At 41.6% G+C, this 23,628-nt stretch overlaps 1 protein-coding gene across 7 annotated transcripts in view; it reads right to left on the reverse strand.

The window, feature by feature from the left end:
• The window catches only part of IQSEC1 (IQ motif and Sec7 domain ArfGEF 1), a 297,837-nt gene that overhangs the window by 218,147 nt on the left and 56,062 nt on the right, over positions 1–23,628 (reverse strand). For 4 of the 7 annotated variants that reach the window (XM_088061635.1, XM_088061641.1, XM_088061639.1 and 1 more), the window contains exon 2: positions 16,436–16,465. The exons of the other annotated variants lie outside the window; for them this stretch is intronic. In XM_088061635.1, coding sequence (XP_087917761.1) covers positions 16,436–16,465 — 30 coding nt within the window. The remainder of the gene's footprint in view (positions 1–16,435; positions 16,466–23,628) is intronic. 7 annotated transcript variants of the gene reach the window in all.

Raw genomic sequence — 23,628 nt, forward strand, 5'->3', positions numbered from 1 at the left:
GTGCAAGCAATGCAAATGGAAAATTACTCGGAGGTAGCTCAACTCTGAGAGCTGCTTCCAGAGCCAGCACAGCTCCTGGCAGGACACACATTAAGGGAGGTTTTCCCAAACCCACTCCAGTGAGGGCTACAAAGGCACTTCCACAACAAAAATTTCTCACTCAATGGAAAATCAGAATGAGCTCTCTGCATTAAAAAACTCTACAAAAATCTCAAATGCACCTCTGTGCCCTGAGCAACCTGGTCTAAGGGAAGGTGTCCTTGTCCATGGCAGAGGGGTTGTAAGGAGATAAGCTTTGTTCCCAAACCAGTCTGGGATTATGACTCGGGAAACAGTTCCATTGCCAGCTTTAAAATTTTTTGTTCTTAATTAGCAACTATCACACAACAGACAGGGAAACAGGGGTAGATTCCAGTGCTGGATAACCCCCTTTTCATGGCACAGAGATCCAGCATTGTTTCATTATTCATCAGAAGGTACTGAGGAATACAGGGTGTGATATTTGATCAAGCAGCAAGCTTCTAAAAATATTTCCGGTACTATTTATTGGGAACTTGCTTCTATTTTTTTCCTTTGCATGAACCACTAGCATAGCAAGGTGCAACACAAGCCTGCAGCCAGTGTCACAAACATGCCAAGGAGGAAGAAAAAGCTCAGAGCAATCATTCACGTGGCAGAAATCCCACAACCTTTAATAGGCAAAGGAACTCGTAATCCAAACATATTTCCTAGGAAAGGGAGAAAGTGAGATTCCCTGCCCAGCCCCATCTGTGCCCACCACAACCCTCACTGATGTTCTCCGTTCCCACGGCTCATCCCCAGCAAAAGGATGGAACTGTGGAATGTAGGACCATGGGACATCCAGGAAAGGACCCACAAGAATCACCGAGTCCAGTTCCTGGCCCTGCACTGGCCCATCCCAAGAGCCCCAGCACTAATGAGTTCAACACCAGGATAAACTTGAGCCATGACTTTCTCCCAGCAAGTCAACATAGGCACGGCACGGCCTGCGCTGAGCCTCTGTGCAAGCAGCGCTTTGTAACTGGGAGCTGGCAAGCTGAAAGGGACTGCATTCATTTCTGGAGGGATTTTAATCTAATTAGGAGTCTGCAGAGTCACCGTCGTGTGTTTTCTGACAGCAGTTTGGGATGCCAGTTAGTGAAGGCACACAGGAGAAACTGATTCCCAAGCAAAATTCAGCGCTGAGGGCATGGAAAAGATGTGAAAAAGTTGCACCTCCAGCCTTAAGTAAGGCCAGCAGGAAATCAGGCAGTGATCGGGATAGGTCTGTTATCTGCCAGCAGCTCTTACAGACTCCTGAGACAGGTTTCTGAAATCCTCAAAGCAGTATTAACACAGTAATTTGAGCCAAGTCAGAGAAGAAGGAGGGCTTGCATCGTACTCCAGCTTATTTCTCAAAATAAGCAGAAAGTCCAGCACAATTCTGGTGATTAACAGTTCTGCTGTACCTCCCCCTACTTCCCCAAAAACCACTCACAGTCACCCAAGGGCAAATGACAGTGAGCAGCCAGGAGTGCTTTTAACACAAGAGTCCTAAAAAGGCAGACATGACAAAACCTGGTTAGAAAGCCCCAGCACAGGTGCTGAGTGTGAAAAATGAGGTTCACTCTCTTAATAAATTCTAAAAAGTTCCATATAAACAAAAAGACAATTGGGAGACAAAGAAAATAAAGCAAAGGGTTAAAACGGCCGGGTGCCCTGGCACATTGCCAGGAACACACCTGATATCTTTGGAACATTCTTTTTATCCCCTGCTGCTGTGAGGGTTTAATGCATATTCAAACTTTTCTAAGAAGCATTTTGCATGGTCATGCCCTGAACCTGCCTCTTCAGAGCATGCTTCGTATGGTTTTTATTTCTTCTGATCATCATTTTATTTGGGCTGGATTTCCTTTCTCTGCAAGTGGTCAATGCTGATGACAGTCTGGGCTCCATTGTCCTTCCACTGATAACAGCTTGGGCCCCACTGTATTGCCCTCTGGGGTTCTCTTGCTTTGTGCAGAGGGGCATAGCTCTAACGTTCAGAATTCTTCTACACCTAAAACTTGCTAGCAAGAGAAAAAGTACAGACATAGCCAAAAAGCATTTAACATATAATATTCATCCTAATACTTGTGAAAGCCAATATCACAATATGGATTTATAACACTGAATATTTCTAATAAGAAAGCATCAGAAAAATCAGAGACCATTTCAAACACAGAGGAGCAGTCAGGGCAGGTTTTCTGCCTGCACATCCAGATGATCCCTTATAACTAATCACAGGGTCTGAAAAGGGACAATGAGCTTCCAGCCAAGGTGCAGCAAGGGGGAAGAGGCATTTTATAAAATGCAATTAAAATTCAGCAATAAATAGACGTTTTTTTATTGTCTGATAGCATATAGAACATATTTAACATATATATTTATATGTTAAGCATATCTAACCCAGCTAAAGTTGTATGCTCCTAGGTATTCACATGATGATCCCAGGGATTTGTTTTTGAAGAGATTTTCTTAGGGACCTACAAATCCCTTTACTTTTAGGCTAATTCCACCTCCCTCTTGGCTGCAGACACCCAGAGCTGCTTGCAAGTGGCCATCTGAGCCTCCACAGTCACCTGGAAGATGTTAAATTTTTATTTAATTTTAATACATAACGTCTACATCTAATGAGAAGAAGGGAGAAAGAATAAGACATTTAAAAAAAATATATTCTGGTTTTTATCCAGTTTCTGAAGTTGTTTCTAAGCCAGTTTAAAGCACACAATGTGGCAAATAAATAAATTTTTGCTGCACAGTGCCTTTTTAAGAGTGAGGAACATCCATTATGAAACAATAAAAAGCAGCAGTAGCAAACTCTCCTGTGTTTATCTCATCACTTGACATATCCAAATATCCATTTAGTATCAGCAAAACAGACAAAAGTGTCCACAAAAGCAGAATTTTGCTCGGTGTTAAGAATACCAGCCCTCATTTCAATGGCAAGTCTCACTAACAGCAAAGACTCTTAATTGTGTGCCCTTGTTGAGTATTTGTGACACTGCAGCCCTTCCTTCCTGTAACAAGAAGAAGGGTGAGATGTGAATGGGATTTAAGTGCAGTTCAGTAAATATTTGGCAACAGGCTGCTGTTCCCCATGCATTAAACATCATCACTTCACACCACAGCTCCTCAGAGACTGTTCAGTCAGGACTGTCGAGGGACACACTTTGGAAGGGAATTCCTAATGAGCAACTACATTCCAGCCTTCACATCCATCTGCTTTCATTAACCTTACAAATGAGATGATTTATTCATCATAAAGATATTAAAATGCACTAAGCCTTCTCTTATCTCGAGGTATTTGTCATTGTTTTGTTCAGAAAATGGCACTTAGGAGGCTGTCTGAAGACACAGTCACTTCTTTTTAATTACAGTTTACAGTTAATTGGCTCCTAGGGGAGAGACTCAAAGGGACTGTGGCTGAACCAGGGCTCTGAGAGGCCACAAGTTTCATCCCAACAACTGACAGGTGAAATCCCACTTTCCCTTGTCCCTTCCCTTGTGCTTGGTTACCTCCAGCACACTTCCTGCCCCGAGCAGAGCCTGGAGCTGGGTCACAGCCCCTGGTGCTGCCCACACAGCCCTCCTATCCTCAAGAATCCCAGGACAAAATTCCTAGTTAAGATCAGGCAAGATTAGTTAAAACCAGCTTACCAAAACTTTGAATCACAGGGTGGTTTGAGTTGGGAGGGACCTTAAAGCTCATTTTGTTCCACATGCAGGGACACTTTCCACTATCACAGACTGCTCCAAGCACTGTCCAATCTGGCCTTGGACACTTCCAGAGATCCTGGGGCAGCCACAGCTTCTCTGGCCACCTGTGCCAGGGCCTCACCACCCTCACATGGAACAATTTCTTCCCAATATCCCATCTAAATCTCTCTTCTTTCAGCTTAAAGCCATTCCCCCCATTGTCTTAACCATATTCTGTGGTCTTCAACGTGACTGAGCTGATGTGGAAGTTACCTGAGGTCATCTGGTTATCAACAGCCATCAATGCCAAGTTTATAATTTCCTGCCAACTTGCTTTTTTCTAAATATTTTTCCATCTTCCCGCCATGGACACCCTGCACTATTTCATGCTTTACTTGTCCCTGTAAGTACAGGCATCTTTCATTATCATAGCTATCGAGGTAATAGAATGCTGATATGTTGGGCTATCATCCTTCCAAATATTAGCCCACTACAAGACCTCTTCTGTAGACATACTTTAAAAATCCTATTCATTTAATGTGCACAAACACACACAAAATCAGTGTTCACCTTTTCTTCTTAATTCAAAGTATTTTCTGTTTTGCCCAATCAGTTTTTTGGCTTATTACAACCTCAGTTTAATCACTTGGTTAAATTATTGACCAGTCAGCTGAATCACAGATATTTTACAGCACAGGATCCTCCAACAGGCTATTCCCAGCACTCCAGGGCAGAGCAAATCTTCAAGTGATTCATTAATAGCTTTTTGGATTCAGCAGTGAGTTCAAGGACAGAGGAAAAATAAATTGGAAAGAATATTGGAATTTTTACCCCTTTGCTGTTCTGGTGGAACTGTGGAACATCTTATCTCTCTCTGCCCTTCCCATTTGCTCTGCCACCTCTTTTTTAGGTCCCCAGTTTGCAACCCCACCCTCCCTAACCTACCAACGCCCAGATGACATGGAAAAATGTTTTGAGATTACTGGCAGTTCTGTGGCTTTGAAGTAATTACACTTGTGAAGAGAAGAAGGGCTACAAACACCTGTTTTAACATCACTGTCCTAAAAAATCAGCTCCACTCTTCTCTCACAACTAGCTCATCCCAAGTGACCAAAGCAATAAGGAGCTTCAAGATACTTTGGTTTTGATAGCAAGAAACTATCCCAACTATGGTGCTAAAGCTTTCTTTTTTCTAATTAAAAAAAACCAGAAACAAACCACAAATCAAGCCAGAAACAAGAAGCACAAGTCTGTCCCTTAACAGATTTCCAGGGAGAACCTTCCCCTGACATTGTGCTCCCTCCCACCTCCAGGGAGCTGCAGGAAAAAAACCCCAAAAACTGGTATTTCCAGCTATTATGGACTCCCTGGGTTAACACTGCTGCTTTTCTACCCTTCAAGGTGGTACAAGCCATTTTTAATCCAGACACATCCACATGAATCACCCTAAAACCCCAAGCAGGTCATTCTAACTCCATTATTGGCACCCCAAGTTCTTCCTTAAACTTTTCACAATAATAAAGACACAGAAAACCAATTTCTTGGGCTAGTTAGGTTTTTTTTTCCCTCTTTCCATTTCTACGACTTTTAGAATCAATACTTTCAAGGAGAACAGCTGTTAAAAGTGTGAGTGTTGAGCTTTAGCTGCCTGTGAGGTGGTTCTCTTGAACAGAGCATTTCTGAGAGTTTGGCTGATGGTTGTGGTTAGTGCTCCTCACATTTGCAAGTGCTTGTGTGCAAGACAAAGTGAACAAAGCCCAACAGAAAAACCATTCTGTTTTCAATAGAAATTACTGAGTAAGGTGGTACAACAACACTTTAAAGATATATTCTAATCTGGAAACCTAAAAATATCTCTCTGCTCTAAAAAGGCTTGACCATTCAAACTCTTCTGCTTTCCTTTCCTAGTGTTGCAAAAAGCAAATCCACATCACACCATCTCTCAACACCCCAGTTTTCATCTGGATTTTTACCAGCAGTTCACTTAAGCATCACTTAAGTGCACATCAAGTTTTAATGTGGAAGGTGCTGCATGTGAAGAGCATCTGAAGGGTAAGAGCTCTACAACTCCATTTTTTAAAATGTGTACACCTCCCCCCCCCCCAAAAAAAAAAAGAGCATAAATTACAAGCTTCTGTTTCCTAATGAGAACTGTTTATAGTTGCATGGGGTCCATGTGGCTTGGACAGATGTTTGACCTTCATCAGACAGGCAGGAGTTCATTTGCTTTTCTAAAGCTACAAGAAAACAAAGATGCTCCAGCCAGAGATCCCATATCACTTGGGGAATTTATAGAAGGAAGGACGAGTTTAATTGGAAGTAGCCCATGGGGGTCAGTGCTGACTGTCCACTGCTTAGTTCTTACATTTAAGAGGAAATTTCCTGCTCATCACACTCTGCACTACTGGTAGGAGAAAGAAGGACAAAGCAAGAACTCAGGGTCTACCAGGTAGGAGCCAGAAATTAAAACTCCTCTATTGCTGATCTGATTTAAGAGCACTTATTTTCTGTGATAAATGAACTTGTAAAAATTCGTAGAAATCTAAATAAATATATTTGTAGCAATAATAATATAAAATATAAAGTACAGTGTGGCCCACAAGTCCTTCCCAGATCTAGTCGCGAATTCCCACTCAAGAGATAACGACCCTAGCCGGCGCCCATCAACGAAAAAGAATGAACAGGACATGGACCATCAGGCTGACAGGGAAGGGCTCGGACAAGATACTCATCACCGGACCTGAACACCCCGCCTTGCTGTTGGGGGAAGCAATCAGGCAGACAAAGGGAAAAAGTCCAGCCGAGATATCCATCAGCTCCAACCCGGATCCAACCATCCCATCCAGATGGCCTGAACCACAATGAAATCAAGAAACACCCAGAACTTCTTTACATATGAGGAGACTCGGTCCGGACGTCCATTTGACTCTATTCTCCAACGCCAGGAAATCAATTCATACGACAATAAAGGACTGTTGATGAATGGTGCCTGCCTGGAATTTGGCCTCAAGGCACAAAATCCCTATAAAAACCCCGGACAGTCTACCCTCCTTCGTGGATTTGGGAACACCTATACCTTTAGGTATAGACCCCTGTCCACCCAGCGCTGCGCTGTTTGTTTTATTGTGGTTTTTCCTCATTGTTTATTTTTTATAAAAATTGTTTTATAATAAATTGTTCTTTTATTTAACCCAAATTTGCCTTTGCATTTATAACATTTTCTACTTGCATAATTTTATTCCCTAATATTGCCCACTTGTAACTGTCACTGAGAAGCGACAAGTTTCAGGAATCACATTGTCCTTTCTGAATAAAGAACCAGTAATTAATTAACAGTCTTATTGTACCTTTCCACCCTCCTTCTATTGTTAATTATCCACTTCCTAATAGCCTCCTACATACTTTCAAGGAGTAGATCTCAATTTTGCCACTGGCTAAATGCAAAAAAAAAATTAAGAAATAATCAGCTTTTATGATTCTCATCTAATCCTACACCTTTAGGATTGACCTGTTCTGGGTGAGAAACAGCACCAGGATGTGTGGCCTCCAAGCGATAATTAAAAAGCTCATTACTGAACCCCATTCAGGACCTCCATAAAAGCCTCAGCCTGGGAGTGGCTGAGGTGAGTGGTGAGGGAGGGCAGTGCTGGGGAGGACTCAAAGTCCAACTGCCCCTCCTGTTTGTGTGGGAGCACTTCCCTATTTAATTTTGTAAATGAGGAAGCTGGTCCCATTCCAGCCCTACAGGATGGGCTGCAGGATTTGGGGGGTTATTTAATGTTGTAGTTTCAATGCTCTAATGTAAATTAGAACTGGTGTCACTCTTGGAGGGCACAAGGTAAAGGACTCACTGAGAACAGTCTAAGCAAAGCATTCAGGACTCAGCAACACTAAAACACACCTGGGAAATCTCTGTACTCAAACACTGCAGTCCAAAAGGCTGAAGATGGGAAGGACAATCCTGCACCTCCTACATCAGGTTTGTAGTCTGTCAACAGCCTCTCCAAAATACAGACACAGTGAGGTGAAGAATAACCCTTGAGCTTTTCCTCTGGCTCATCCAGCCTGCCTTGCTCAGCACATGTTGACACTGCTGCTACTACAAATGAATTCAAATACAAAGGAAAGAAAAATATGTTAAAGCTCCCACTCTTTTTGCCTACACAGTTCCACTAACAACACATACAGTCTGTGTCTGCTGTGGAGCTGAGACAGGAAATTAGAAGAGTATTCTTTTCAGTGTGATTAAGAAACATGGAGTAATATGTATTTAAATGCCTTAAGGATTCTCAAAAACTTTGTGGAGTCCTTTAAATACCTAAGTCATTACCTGTATTTAACAATGACATAAAACTGCTTCTCACTAGGACTCAAGTCAACTATTTCTTATGCATCTGGATTTGGAAAAGTGACTTATTTAACTTTCAAATAAAGGTGAATCTCTAAAAGAGATCAGTTTAGACTGTAAAGGGAGGTCTACTTGTGTTACCAGTTTTGAGCTCTCTTTGCCTGGTTCCTCTTCAGTATCCCAAAGCAATCCACGCAGTATTTCCCTCCCCTGCAATGTGCACAGCCCTCAGTGATGACACCTTTTTTCAGGTACTCTTCTCTGTTTCTCCAAGGTCCATCAGCCAGGTAGGTAAATGGTCCTGATACCTAAATCCAGCAGCGCCAATTAACTCAAAATTAAATTATTTATGGAAGTGCAGCATATTTTAGAGCCATGGATTACCAATTCCATTGCACTGCACAACTGCAGTTCTTGAAAGACAAACACTTATTTACAATAGATGAAGTGCACAATCAAAGCAAGGCTCAAACCCTCTTGTCATTTCCTGTGTGCTCTTTAGCTGTCCCCTTTGCAGTGGCACACATTGGGCGGGAGGTGATTTACCAGCAGTGCCTTTCAAAGCTGTTCCTTTCAAAACCAATGGCAGCAGATATAGATAACGACAAAAAAATCAAGAGCTGTAACAGCCCAGGGAAGCCAGGCTTATCTCACTACACTCTGAGCACATAATAAATGACAATGGGTGAGCTGCAATCCTCATCTTCATTGCAGAGTAGAAACTTCCCTCAATTTATGCATCAAAGAAGAAGGGTTATGAGAAGGCCAGTGGCTGAAATGAATTCTTGCTGGATTTCTGATATTTGCTCGAGCACAAAGAGATGGTTTTTACCCAAAACAGAATAATGGTAAGTCATCTTAATTCATGCACATGATTGGTTTGCAGTATCCTGAAAGGAAGGATGTGATTGAGTTCAAGGTTCATTTTAATGAGCTCAAATCTTTACCACTTCTAAACTTTTAAACATCAAATTTACTTTGTACAATAAACAAAAATAAGTGAAGAAACTGAAAGCCTGAGGATACCCAGAGAACATTGGCTAACCCCGCTCTTGGAACACTGCAAAACGTGGCTTTTGAATATGGAATTTCATTACTGCACCATACACAAGGCAGGTGAAATAAAACTTGATTAGGAGCAAGGCAGTTCCTACTTATCTTCTACAGACTTGTTGTATGGTAAACATATATTTTGTGCAGCTCTTATTAAGTTTAGCTCCAATCTCTATTTTTGTGTACAGATACTGCTTCTTGAATTAGAATTCAGAGGAGGAAAACTTATCCCACTGGTACAGTTAATTATTATAAATAAATTACATGGATATCCCAAGTAATGTGTTTGATTTAATCAACGAAAAGTTAACGAGGCCGAATTGATGCAGAAGTTAGGCAAGACAAAGCTTACAGGGATTTAAAGATCAGTTCAGCTCCTGAGACTGAAGGATCAATATGGGATTTGAGCAGTGAGGGCATCCGTTATGGAGACAAGGGAAAGGCTTCACATTCTGCTCCTCTCCTCCTGAGAAGCCAGCTCAGGATGGGGCAAAGTAGGGAGGCACTAAAGTTACAGCTTCCACTCAGGAAGTTTTGCTAAAGAATTCACAATTTACAGCCTTCACTGAGCTTTAATAACCAGGAATCTCCAAACAAAGCCTTTCTTTTCCTGCCTTTTGTCCACCTTTGAGAAGGGGCAAAATCTACAGCTTCACTTAAAAACCCAGTTACAACAACATTGGCATAATCTGAAATCAATACAATATTTGGCTGCTACAAAACAAATACAAATGAAGCTTTAGTCTTGACTCAAAGTGTTTATAATGCATTTTGTGGTAATCTGAAATTTTCTTTTGTCTTTATGTTTTTATTAACTGTTCTCAGCTTCCCCAACACACAGTTTGCTCACTTCATCTTCCATTTACTGACAATTGCACTTACTGGAACACTTCCAAAAAGCATCATTAAAACAGCTCAGATAAGGAACTAGATATCTGAATCATGGTTAATTCCTAATCCAATGATCACTCTTGAGGTACTTGGAAGCATAAAACTATCTAAAATACAGATTAGGAAAGCAAAAAATAAACAAGGACCGTGGAAAGTTATCAGAATATGTTCACAGATTTTTTTTTTTTGTATATTTTCTTATTGGATGGAATTAATCTAACCATGACCACCTACATAAAGCAATGAGAGCAGGAAGGAAATTTGGGGAAGTTCTGCCTTTTATTTAAGTTGTCAGTGTGCAGAACACTACAGGGAAATTGCTTTAGCTTCAAGTCCTATCTAAAAATGTCTCATACATGAATTATCCTCAAATAAACAAATTATGTTCAAAGAAGCAGAGAGTTTTTTTCCACCAATGCATACAGGCAACTCCTCAACAGAAGTGTCCGTCTCCTACTCATGATCCCAGCAGTTTGCACATGGATTTCCAATAGCTGGTGCAGACTCTTTTCAATGTTCTGTAGATAAAATTACACTGGTTAATTCTGTTCCTGAAGTCAGGTTTTATTCCTGTCCTCACAGGGCTCTGTGATTTACACTGCATCTCCATTACAAATAAATAAATAAATAGAATAACTACTTTAAGCCCATAAGAGAGCTTCAGACCATACTCTGTCCTTCTCTACAACCATGCCACATCTGTAGTAGGGATGGAGTTCGACTATGAGATTCTTGTGGGTGCCTTCCAACTCAGAATAGTCTGTGATCCCAAGTGGTACTGTTGGATGCACTGTGTCTCAGTTCTGTTTCCCAGGAGACCCCTCAGGCAACTGCAGGTGGCTGAAGGAGGAGAGAAGTGCACATTTCTCCTGCCCACAGCACAGACCAGGGGAAAAGCCCTTGAAGAACATTACAGAGCACACAGAAAGTATAAAACACCCCTCATTTCCCCTCTCTTTATTCTCCCATTTCAACTCCAAGATTCACCCAGCTTTTCCTGTGAATTCCAATAGAAAAGAACAAAAGCAACCCAAAGGGAATAGCAAAATAATGAAGGAAACTCAAACTACTTTACATATTCCAAAGAGCAATCCTCTAGCACGGCAAGCCCTCGGCTCCCTGAATTGAGCTGTTGCACACATGTTGCTCATTAAACAGCCTTATCTCACAGATAACCAGAGCAGCCCCTTCAAGAGCTGGGGATAAAAATGAGCTGCACTGAATTAATGTGAAACCACTCACAAAGCTTTGTCTTTCTGAGATTACAAATTCAACAACTGCCGGCCTGTTGAGAGAATTCTATAGAGCACAATCAGCACTCGGATACATAAATTACAGTTGTCTATTTCCAGTGGAAATAATTGTGGGCAAAATGCTTGCATATGCTGCTTTCGCCATCTGGATGGCATCCAAGATTTAGCAAGATTTGATTCTATTTTTCAGTAGAAAAATCAGAATTGCAGCAATTCAGAAGTCAAACTATTAATATAATGCACTGCCTGATGCAAAAACTTCATCTGCTTGCAGACAGACACCTACAAGTGTTTACACAATTCTTGCCAAAAAAAACCCCGTCGCTTTTTCCCTTCAATTCACCCATTCACAATGCTCTTGGACTTCCTTGACAACTGAGTCTAAGGGAGTGGTATTAAGGGGGTAAAATAGATTGAGTCCATGCAGGACATTTTTGTACAAAACATAGGTGGCATTGTGGTTGTGACAGAATCATTTGTAGCACCTGAAGCCAAAGCCATGAAACGTCATGATGGGCCTGAAGATTCTCAGTAAGAAATCCAGAAAAATAAAAATCCACATGAAGCACAGAATTATGGGCACCTTTTGAACACCATTAAACCACAAAAACATCTCTCCTGTTCACCAGCACATGCAGTTTAAGTTCCACAGGCAAGACATTTGGACTGAAAAAAAGAAATCTGGTTGGCTCTATGTTTCACACAATTTTGTGGGAAAAAAGGATTTTTTAACATCACAAATGTATCATCACTGTTAAAGATGACATAGAAGTAGTTCTGACAATTTTATGAATGTATTACTGTCCTGTCATTCTGAAATTCAGATTAAATCTTCATCATTTGAAAGCCACTGGAAGCTCCACAGCCATCTCAACTACCAGAAGCTGTTTCCATATGTTTTATTTCTGTTAGCAGCAATAAAACTAATTTAAACTAACATCAGGAGACCCATCAGATTCCACTCCACTGGAGAGGGTCAGCCTAACATTTATGCAAAAATCTACTGGAGGAGAAGTTGGAGGGTTTCAAAATTACTAACAAGTGATGATTTTGCAAATTTTAAGGACTGGTGATAAAACTGTAGCAGTCATTATGGAATGATTAAAACCAGCCAGAAAAGGCCATTTTTACATATAGACACTGAGCCATTTAGATGGCACAGAAATACATTCCAACTTGAAAAGTAGTTTTACAAGTCTCTCTGACATAATTGTATTTTGCAGGTTCTCAGAGAGGAGGCTGAGTCACAAAGTTCAAGCAGATTTTCCCAGAGTAAAGCAGATTTTCCCAGAGTAAAACAAAACAGAAAGTTCCTAAAACTTTGATTCCTGCTGGATTATCTCTGCTGCTTGTCTGTTTCACAGGCAATCCTCCCACTCCACTCATCACAGAATGAGGCTGGTTTTCCACAATTCTCTCCTGCTCTAAAGTAAATTAGACAATTACTTTTCCTCTTAATCTAACGTGCACCTTTACATGGAATCAGCCTTTCTGTGTGATCCTCAATAGACACAGTTCCACACATCCTCCATCTTCTTTCAGTTCAGCCAAGTAACTTTTACCTGATGTTTCTCCCTTAATTAGTACTTCAGCTGGCCTTTTTTTTTATTTCTTCTTATTTTCAAATTAGTCTTCAGTCTTTTCACTCTTTCTGGGCCTATTTCACAGCTCTACCTAGTACACCACACATTTTTGGAAGCAGCCTTGACACCCTCAGCTCAGGAGCCATGAAAGCCTCTCCTTTTATGCAGTTTTGTTACAGCTTCCTTCATTTTGTACCATGTTAAAGCTCCTTTAAAAGCACACAATTAGGAAGGAGCAACTGGAAAGAAAAATGCTAGAGGTGTTGTTTCTGGGTAGGTTTCAGAGGTCTGCTTAGCAGAGCTGCTCCCTGACCCCCTGTGCATCTCTCACTGCTCAAATCCTCCACTCTGGTGATTTTTAATCACACAAGGCCGGTGCAGAGGGAAAAGTAACATCTGCTACTAAACCCTGAGACAATCTCTGCAAACTTTGACAGGACATAGTGCACACAGATATCTTCATCTTGACTCGCGTCACACCACTAAATATCAAAATGCCTTGTAAAACAAATTGCATTTTCTCCTGGAAACATGTGAACAAAGACAGCTAATTAAAGCAGCCCATCACACTGACAGCTCCACATTGTACATGTGCATTACACCTCAGAATGCGGTGTTCAAAGCAATCTATCCATTTTTAATAGATTTAACAAATACCTCAGCTTGGAAACTACATGGCATTCACCAAAGGGAAACCAAAGTGAGTTTATTACAGTACAACTGTATTATAAGCAGAAAGAATTTGAAGGGCTGGTACAACAGGATAATTCATGGCTTTTTGTCACAATGAGAAAGCCAAATTAAAGAAATAAAGTCAAGCTGGTTTTTTGTTGTTTTAATGTATTACTCAGAATCATATTGCTTTGGTGTCAACCTTGTCTCTGCACATATTGTGTGCTTTTTGCATTTCACAGCATTATAAAACATCTTGTGGAGGCCATTTCCTCGTTACAAGTGGCATAAAGCCACTGCAAACAAATCCACCAGGGCAATATCCTTTGCAACTGAGCAACAGTGTAAATTCCAGGGCATCACTTGTATTGGATATTCCATTCCTGCATGAAAAACACCAGCTATTCCTAAGCAATCTCTGGGTTAAGAGTCTGATTACACTCACCCAGCTGGGAGAGACCAACATCTCTGGCTGCATCTCAGTTTATTTGGAGTGATCTTTTTCAGTGTCAATGGCTGAGACTCCATCAGTCCTAACCAATACTTTCATTTACTGACCACAAACACAAGCCCTTCTGACTTCACCTGGTGTGTCTGTGCAGTTAACACAGACAGGACATTTTATGCCTGCTTTCTCACCTGCTTGCTGCTCCTTGCACCCATTGCTTTCATGGAACCCATTTGGCTGGCCAGCATTTCGATTTACTGCTATTTTTCTGGTATCTCTGTGAGCAGGAAGACCTCTTCAGGGATTAAGCACTATTCCCCAGACTGCCCTGATCATTTCATTTGAGATAATTACAATTCATCTTCATTTGCCAGAAAGAAAGGAAAACAGTAGGAAGGCAAATTAACCACAACATAAAGATACTGCCTAAACATCAATAGAGCTTAGGGAGCTTTTGTCCAAGACAAGACCAACGCTGATGAGGATGTTGTGCAGGCAGAAACACAAAAGAACAGTATCACAGAATCCTCAGTAACATTTCACCTCAGGGAAAATGCAGTTTAAGAGGGAGGATAGAGAATTTACACTGAAAAAGCATTTCAGGAGTTCGGCTCTGCCTCCTGCTTGATTGCCTACATCAGTCTGATTAAAATAAGGCTGTCAGAGAAGTCTGGAGCTGTCTTGGAGCACCTTAAGCTCATACTGAATAACAGAATAAATTCCCTGAACAGCCTCAAATCAAGATGGTATCAGCACCCCAGGGCTCAGCCTGGCTGCCCACAGGTCTCTGTAGGAAAAGAGGGTGCTTATTCCCACCACCACAACCCAGCCAGCTGGAATGTGTCCCATGTGGCACTGCCAGGTCCCAAAAGGGCACCACACATGAACAGAACCACATTCCTCTGAGGTGGGAATGGCTCTGGCAAGACACATTCCACCAGTGCCTTACCCTGTCAGTCCAACACACCCTGACTGAAACATTCCAGTGCACAAAGGCGCCTGGCAGGAGCCAGGGCTGGAGTTTGGTTTTCAAGCAGCACCAAACCAGAGCTGAAGTCAGTGGCTTTCAGCTGTGCCTGTGCACTGCATAAACCCCCCAAACATGCTCTGCAAGAGAGGAGCTCCACTCCCACCAGATGTATCCAGTGATGCCACACACACTCATCCATCGGAGCAGGTAAATCCCGCTGGAGGCTCAGGGACAAACAAGAGTGATCACTGAGGCTGAAATGCTGCTGGAAATCCACATGCCAGGGGCATTACTTTCAGTTTGCAACAGCTGACCTTCACACACAACAGTAGTCCTTCCACAGCTTGCCAGCATGCTGGCAACTCTGCTGGGAGCTAAAAACCCAAGGAATGAATGTAGTGATACCCACAGGCATCCTACTGCAGCCTTGGGATTTGATCCAGATCAGTTGCTGTGCATTAGATAGATTCCCAACTTGCCCTGCACAGCCTTGAGCTTGGGTCCAGTGATCTTGAATTCTGTCTTAAGACAAAAGCATTTCAGAGGAACTTTAACCCTTTCCTACAGACTCCTGGTTTTCTAATACTGTTCTTGGGGATAGTCTGCACACCTGTGGGTATGAACTAGATTTTAATTCTGCAAGGGAAGGTCCTGTCTTTGCTTTGGGGTTTTACAATAAACACAATGTCTTAAGGTGAAACATCCTGACAGTCCCCAAAACCCACTGCAGGGTATTATGATGCAGCCACAGTCAATATTATGAACCTTATCACTGATCAATAGTCACACTGCTGGAGGCAGTCCTCAATCAAGGCATCTGCTTAATGGCAATGCTCTAATGAATATGGACCACTTTCCGATTCAAGGATGGAATTTTCACATCTCAGTCCTGTTGAGAGCACTTTTACAAGCTCTACAAGCTCGACTCAGCCACGTTTGCAGAGAGGTATACACCCCTGAGTATAAAACACCCAGTGAGTAAGCTGGAAGTAAAGTACCAGATAATTACATGAAATTCTGCACATTATCTGAACCTTCCAAGTGTACAAAGAGCAGTGTAATAATGAGTCAATGAAGGCTCTCCCTGACAGGTGAAAAAGAGGAGACTGCTAAGAAAGCCAGAACAAATCCATGGACTTCCCCCCCAACACAGATGCTGCCCCAAAACCAGCAGGCAGCTGGCAGACAGCGTCCCCAGAGCACAGGGCTATCGAGCAGGAACTTGGATTGGGAGCACCAGGAACTAACCATAAATCTTTTGTAATGACCCAAACTAATCCCTCACTCTCAAACCACACTGGAGATAGAATCATTCAGTAACTTATCCAAGAGAGAAGAGCTTTTAGTCAAAGTATCAATGGCATGCTAAGCACAACCAGTAATGCCCACACCTAAAAAAAAACCAAAAAACAATCTATTTCTATTTAATGCTTTTAAAATATTTTCTCAAAGAAGAACATCAAAATGATGTACACATACCTGAGGCTTCTTGAGCTGTCACCTTCATACCTGTAAAGTAATGCACAAATACTTAGGACACAATTATTTCCAGCATCTATAATTCAAAAGCCATGTACCTTCTCTAGCATTCTCTCCCTCTGTACTTCAGTGAGTGTGTCTCTAGGGCTTTTGTACTTTTTCTGCTAATAAGACACTTAGAAAAGAAACATGTCTACCTAGGCTTGGAGGAAATCTATTAGAAGTTAAAACCCAGTTAAACAGCTAAAGTCAATAATTGCAATATTAAAACATGTGACACCCTCTGAACCCTCAATAATGATCTTCCTCAAATATGCACAGAGATTTATTTTCCATCCTTACAAGTGGAAAGCAACACCCATACTATTCTAGAATCAGATTATTTTATACATTTTAATTTTTGTCTTCATCTCTTCTTCACACTTTAGCTGAAAAGGTCACAGGCCAATAGGTCTGGAATCCAACACTCAGCTTTATCAGACACTCAGAAAGGGCCCAGGTTGGCAAATAAAGGTAATTTTAAAACCTCATGCTTTTCTGAATTTTAGAAATATGCAAAAAGAAGGGATAAGATGTAGTAAGTTACAGAGGGGCAGATTTAAGGTGAGATAATTTCATCAATCAAACGTGGAGCAAAGCCTCTCTTCTTTCCCCAGCATTTTTTTAAGTAAAGAAACTTAATTCAGGACCATTCACACTGAAAAGGATTTAATCTCCAAGGAGAAATGGGAACGTAATATTCAAATTTCATGACCAAATAAAAATCCAGAAGTAAACATAGAATCATTTGCCCAGTTCCTTTCCTCCCTCATTCCCAAATCTGCCTCCTCAAAGACAAGGGAGTTCTTTAGGAACTAAAGAATAAGTACAAACACAGTTGTTTAACAGACACAACAACTTCAAATCAGTTTTCTAAATAGAGAAGTCCCATGGAGCTGAGCTCAGCCCTGCACCCCCTGGAGTAATGAAAAAATTAATGAATCCAGTGTTGAAGTGCCACCTTCCCACACTCAGCTTTCAGCAAATTCCGTCTGGCAGAGCACACACCTTACACTGGGAAAGATGTTCATGTAATTATTTGTGCTTCCAAGTTCTCAAACACAAAGACAACTGCCTCGTTAATGTCTTAATTTCCTGCCTTTCCTCTGGGCTGGAATAACAAACTCATCCAATAGGGATGACTCCAAGTGCTCAAAGCATTCTGATGTCACTGGAAATGGCACCAGCCACCCCAAACCACCCTTCCTGCAACACATTTCTCTTCTCACTAGAATCCATGGAAGTATTTTCAGTGAGTGCAGGTAATCTCCAGCAGATCACATCCAATTCCAGCGCAGCAAACAGGCAAAGCAGGCACACCACCCCTTCTTTATTTTCAGGATTCCCAGAAAAGCTGGGAAATTTTGCAGCTGCAAAATTTGCATTTTCAGGAGTAACATTCACTCTAGTAAATGCCAAAGAGTTGTTCAGAGGTGGTCAATTTTGCTCAGGGAATGAGTAATTGATGAGCAGGGCTGAATGAACACAGCACTGAAAGAACCTACTGCTTGTAGTTTGAGACAAAGCATTCGATTTTCCTTAAGCATTCTTTAAAAGGCAGGATTGGGGATCGATATTTAATGTTTCTGCTGGCACGGGAAGCACGAGCTGGGCTCTGCGATAGTTTCTTTTCCTTTTGACCCAGACAAAAGGTACTGGCACTGCTGAGACAAGGAGAAAGGTGAAAAGGCTTCTGGCTGTATCTTGCATTATTTATTTCAAGGTAGACCTTAAAGGGGAAAAAAAAACCAGCCCACAATACACAGAATCACACAGAATACATAGAATATCTTTCTTTGCTGTAGTACTTGGAACAGCACAGATTCCATTTAGATACCCGAGTTGCATCACTGATGGGATAGATGTCAAGCAATGTTCTCCAAGATTTCTCCTCTCAGCCCTGGATGGTTTCCAGTATTTCATTTTAAGTAGAATTAAATATTACAATATTACACTCCTACTGAAGTACAAGTTTGTCTTCTTCCTGACCCCAGGAATTTCATTCTCAGTGGGAACACAGTGAAACACATCCCTTTTGAGAATGTTATAGATAAGAGAAGCAGAAATTATTTTTCCTACCAGGAGGAATTATTGTAATTTCATTGCAAGCAGAGGCCAGGAGGAAGAGGTACCATCATAACAAACCTTGAACCAAAACCCAAATGTAAAGAAAAACAAAAAAAAACAGTACTTGAGATTTACAGGAGACTGCAAACTAAAGTGACTATTAAAATCCTGAATGATTTTTGTTTGAGATTAACTAACTGCTGCCATCACTGCCTGTCTGTCCATATCCAAAACATGGATATTTCAGAAAACAGCTCCACTCACCCTCCCAAAATGATTTATCTTTGTCTCCACTATAAAAACTCCATGCAGGAGAATAACAAACCAATTATCTTGGCTTCCAGTCGCTGACCTGGTTAGCAATTTTCCAACAAACCATCCTTGGTGGGAGGTATCAGCTCCTAAAAATTGGAAACCATTTACAGGAATAACAGACTTTCAAAGGAAACACTGGGAAAAGCACACAATGGAAAAGCCCTTCAGACTGGGAAAGCTAGAGGTTCCCATTCCCAGGTCTCCTGTTCACTGAGGTGACAGCAGGACCTCAAATACCCAGCAGCACCAGAGCTCCTTCAGCGGCTTTTCCTCATTCCAAAGATCTTTTGCTCACACCAGCAGGAAATTCTCAATTCTTGTTATTCCCTCCAAGAACCATAATAAACAACATGAAAGCCCTGTGGCATCTGATTTGTTGTTTACACCTAAAACTGCACTTGGAAGTGGAACAGCACAAGGTAAAGCTACTTCCAAAGGTAGCTTCAGGACCAGCTTTCCTCTTGCTTATTAAAGTAATAATTTTCCAAATTAAACACTGCTTAGAACCATCAAAGTGATGATATGGACTGAGATACACAACCACCCCTGCAATAATTCCTAGCTGAGCAGATACTTTATGTTGACAGTGAGTTATGTCAATATCCTGTAAAATTATACAGCAAGTAGTTTTACCAGTTTTAAAACTATTTGTCTAGGATTCATGTTTGGGAGTGCAAAATGTGGTACAAAACCAGCCAAAAGCAGAAGTGAAACCTTTCTGCAAGAACCCACAAGTGGACAGGGCTCTAAATAGTTCACAGAGCCACCCCTGTGGTAAGAATCCCACTCAGATTTCACCTCCTTGGAGCTGTCACTTCCATCAGAATAAAAAGAACTGGGGAAAAGCCAAGGTTTCTAACAGCATGTCAAACATCCACTGAATAATCAGACTCCATCTGAAATGCATCTTCTCACAAGCCACAAGAACTGATGTTATTGTAGGAGACTCAGAGTATACAGTAACCACTTATTAAAGAGCATTCTAATTGCATTTTTTACAAAAGAAAAAGACTGAACTGAATCTTTACACAGCAATACAAGGATCAATGCATTTGATTAAGCCTTGCTTTGAGCACAGAATGTGCCTCAAAACCAAAACCGCACCTGACACAGGCTGTTCTTTTGTAGTGTATTAAAACTTTCAGCATCTGTAAAGCAGAGGGACAGATTACACACAAGGGAGAGAGAATTCATTGATGGCTACAGAAATGACACTCCTCATATGAGGAACAGGGAACAGTGTGAGGTTCCTGTAGGTGAATGTTCTGAGCAGCATTTCAAACTGTGGTAGATGTTGCCAGGAAACCTCCAACCCCATCTAAAGGCTACTAGACCTTTCCAGGATTTTTATTCAAGCCTGCTGGGTGTGAATGATGTTCCACCACCCTGTGGATCCCAGCAGATGTGCAAAGCAGTAACACTTTCCTCCCAGGAGTCTGGGAAGAGCAGCCTCAGGAACGGCATGGGGTTGAGTTGGAATAAAACCTCCCCATCTCAGACACACTGTCCTGCCCATATACCCATGCTTAAAGGGTCTGGATCAGCACCAGAGCACTGCCAGCAATGTATAAACTGGGAATTATTTGAGTTGGAAGGGACTGTAAAGCCCATCTCATTTCACCCCTGCCATGGGCAGGGTCACCTCCCAGACCAGGCTGTTCCAAGCCTCGTCCCACTCAGCCTACATCAACAGGCACAGGCAGTGGCAATTTTCCTTCCCAAAATCTAGTGTGGCCAGCAATGCTCTGTGTATTAGGTGGAGTTAAAAGATTCTACTGGGCTGAAGACTTGAAACAAGTAGTAAAAAGCCTAATAAGAGCTGCCCAGTTAGTAGCATTTTAACAAGGTGAGTTTCAGGATGAGAAAAATTATGAATTTCATCACTAATTAAGCCCCTTCAGCAAGATTCTGTCATTATGCACAACAGGGTGAACACCTTTACACCAACACAAACAAACTCATCACAGCCTCCCACAAAATTCCAACTAAGCTGTAATGGTACCAACCTCACACTAAGGCCCCAGGACTCTTGGCAACTTCAAGATACAGAAAAACTGTACTCTGATCATGTTATAAATGCAAAGGCAGATTTGGGTTAAATAAAAACAATTTATTATAAAACAATTTCTATAAAAAAATAAACAATGAGGAAAAACCACAATAAAACAAACAGCGCAGCGCTGGGTGGACAGGGGTCTATACCCAAAGGTATAGGTGTTCCCAAATCCACGAAGGAGGGTAGACTGTCCGGGGTTTTTATAGGGATTTTTAGCCTTGAGGCCAAATTCCAGGCAGGCACCATTCATTAACGGTCCTTGATTGTCGTATGAATTGATTTCCTGGCGTTGGAGAATAGAGTCAAATGGACGTCCGGACCGAGTCTCCTCATATGTAAAGAAGTTCTGGGTGGTTCTTGATTTCATTGTGGTTCAGGCCATCTGGATGGGATGGTTGGATCCGGGTTGGAGCTGATGGATATCTCGGCTGGATTTTTCCTTTTGTTTACCTGATGGCTTCCCCCAACGGTAGCCTGCAAGGCGGGGTGTTCAGGTCCGGTGATGAGTATCTCGTCGGAGCCTCTCCTTGTTGGCTTGATGTTTCGTGTCCTGTCTATTCTTTCCCGTTGATGGGCACCGAGCCTGTCCCTGTCAGCTTGATGAGTTTTGTCCTGTCAGCTTGATGAGCCTTGTCTTGTCTATTCTTTTTCGTTGATGGGCGCCGGCTAGGATCGTTATCCTTTGAGTGGGAATTCTGGCTAGATCTGGGAAGGGCTTGTGTGCCATACTGTACTTTATATTTTATATCATTATTGTTATATACATTTATTTAGATTTCTACGAATTTTTACAAGTTCATTTCTCACAGTCCCCCGCCTAATAATCCATTACATTAAAAATTCGTGTTATTTCATCCAATTCTGCAGGGGAGGACTATAAAATTTTTTTTACTCACATTCATTTTCTTCCCAGTCCGTTAACGAATTCTCACTATATGTTTGTGCCAGGTTATATTTATTTTCAAAATTCTTTAAGGCTTTAATCACATTTTCGTTTTCTTTTTCCTCCTCTAATTTCATTAGTTTAGAGAGAGGAGTAAGTCTCCCTTGTGCTTTCTCAGGATCGATTGGAAGTGTGGCAATCTGCATTCCTTGCACAACAGAGTGAATTAGTCTGATGAAGCAAGGAATTAAGCAGGGAAGGAAAATGATTCCGGCAACTGAACAAGTGATGAAAAATACTAGCTTCTTCCACCAAGCCCCTTGCCCGAATATCTGGTCTCACCAGGAGGCTTGTAGGATTGAATTCCATTTTTGGACTGGCACATGTGCTACTTTTTTTTATTTCAGCAGCCAATCCTTTTATTGTTTCTCCGTAATCGTCTATTTCCATACAACACTCGGATTCGTTGTATCTGCTACACACTCCTCCCTCCTCGGCTAGCAAATAATCGAGAGCTAGTCTGTTTTGGTACACAAAAGCTCTCATTTGTGAATGTTGTTTGGCTAGGAGTTCCAGGGCTTCTGAAGTGTGGTTGGAAACTATCTCTACCACCGCTTGCAACTTGATAAGTCTGTTGAGGAGATAAATGGGGGTTCTGTAACCCCAGCTGCCATCATTTGCCCAAGTAGCGGGCCCGTAATATTGAATGATCCTTTCGGCAGGTCATTCTTCCTCGTTCTACTTCTGGTTGCCTCCCGCTATTGGTAGTTTCCGTTTTAATTCCCTCCTTTGTCTGTTTAATGTCTCAAAGAGAGGGGCTCAATGATTTACTCTCTGTTTTAGGTAGAGTAAAGAAAAAGGGCCGAATTATTCCAAGTGTGCAGGATCCTTTCCATTTTCTGGGTAGCTCGCTGTATGCCTTTTTTCCACATATCCAATATATACCATCAGGAGCTTCCCAACCCTTGTTCAACTTTGCCGGATCATCCCAATATTCTTTCAATCCTATTAGCTCATGGAAGGGATTGGCCCCAGAGTTTTTGTACCAGCAAAGTCCAATTATTTCCATCCATTCACAGTTATTCCCCCGGGAGCGACTCCAATAGCCCGCGGGTGGTTCAGGTTGCCAGGTTTTTGTTTTGCTTTCCGAATTCACCGTGAGTGTGCTTACACACGGGGTATAGCTTACTAAATCAGTGAATTCTTTTCCCTCTCTGCTAATGCAGACAGTACCGATTATTCTTTGGTCTATAACCCATCCCTCTGGTCTTTGTTTTGTTTTTGATATTTTAGAGCCTTCTCATTTTTAGAAGTTGCTCTGGGGTTAGTTCCTCTCCCTTCCAAGGCTATCTTTCAGCTGATTTTAAACCGCCACAGATCCAACAGTTAGATAGACCTAATTCTGTGGCTATTTCTTGCATTAGATCTATGAAAAGGTTCTGGTTGGGGGTTGGCAACCCCCAATTGCTGTATTGTTTCTCTAATTGCTCATAATGCTCACTAAGAGAGTTAAGCCTCTCTTGTTCTAGCCTCTTTTTCTGAGCTTCCGCTTCTCGCCTCTTTAACTCTAGGGTTAGTTGTTTTGTTTTGTTTTCAGGGTCCACCCCTTCCTCATCCCTGTAGAAGCAGAACACTTGGTCGAATTGCAAACATACTTGGTCATCACCACTTTTTAACAAATCAAGAATTATCGGTTCATTATTAAAAGAGGCTTTTTCTTCATGTTTTAAATTTTTACCTTCTCAATACACTTTCTCCCCATGGTACACATTTTTTAAGTTTGCTTTATTGTAACATAAATGGTTAACCTTATAATATGCTAAAAAGGTGGAT

This window comes from Pseudopodoces humilis, chromosome 13, assembly GCF_049639895.1.
Source record: "Pseudopodoces humilis isolate 2021_Gansu_Grassland_sample_001 chromosome 13, ASM4963989v1, whole genome shotgun sequence".
Taxonomy (NCBI): domain Eukaryota; kingdom Metazoa; phylum Chordata; class Aves; order Passeriformes; family Paridae; genus Pseudopodoces; species Pseudopodoces humilis.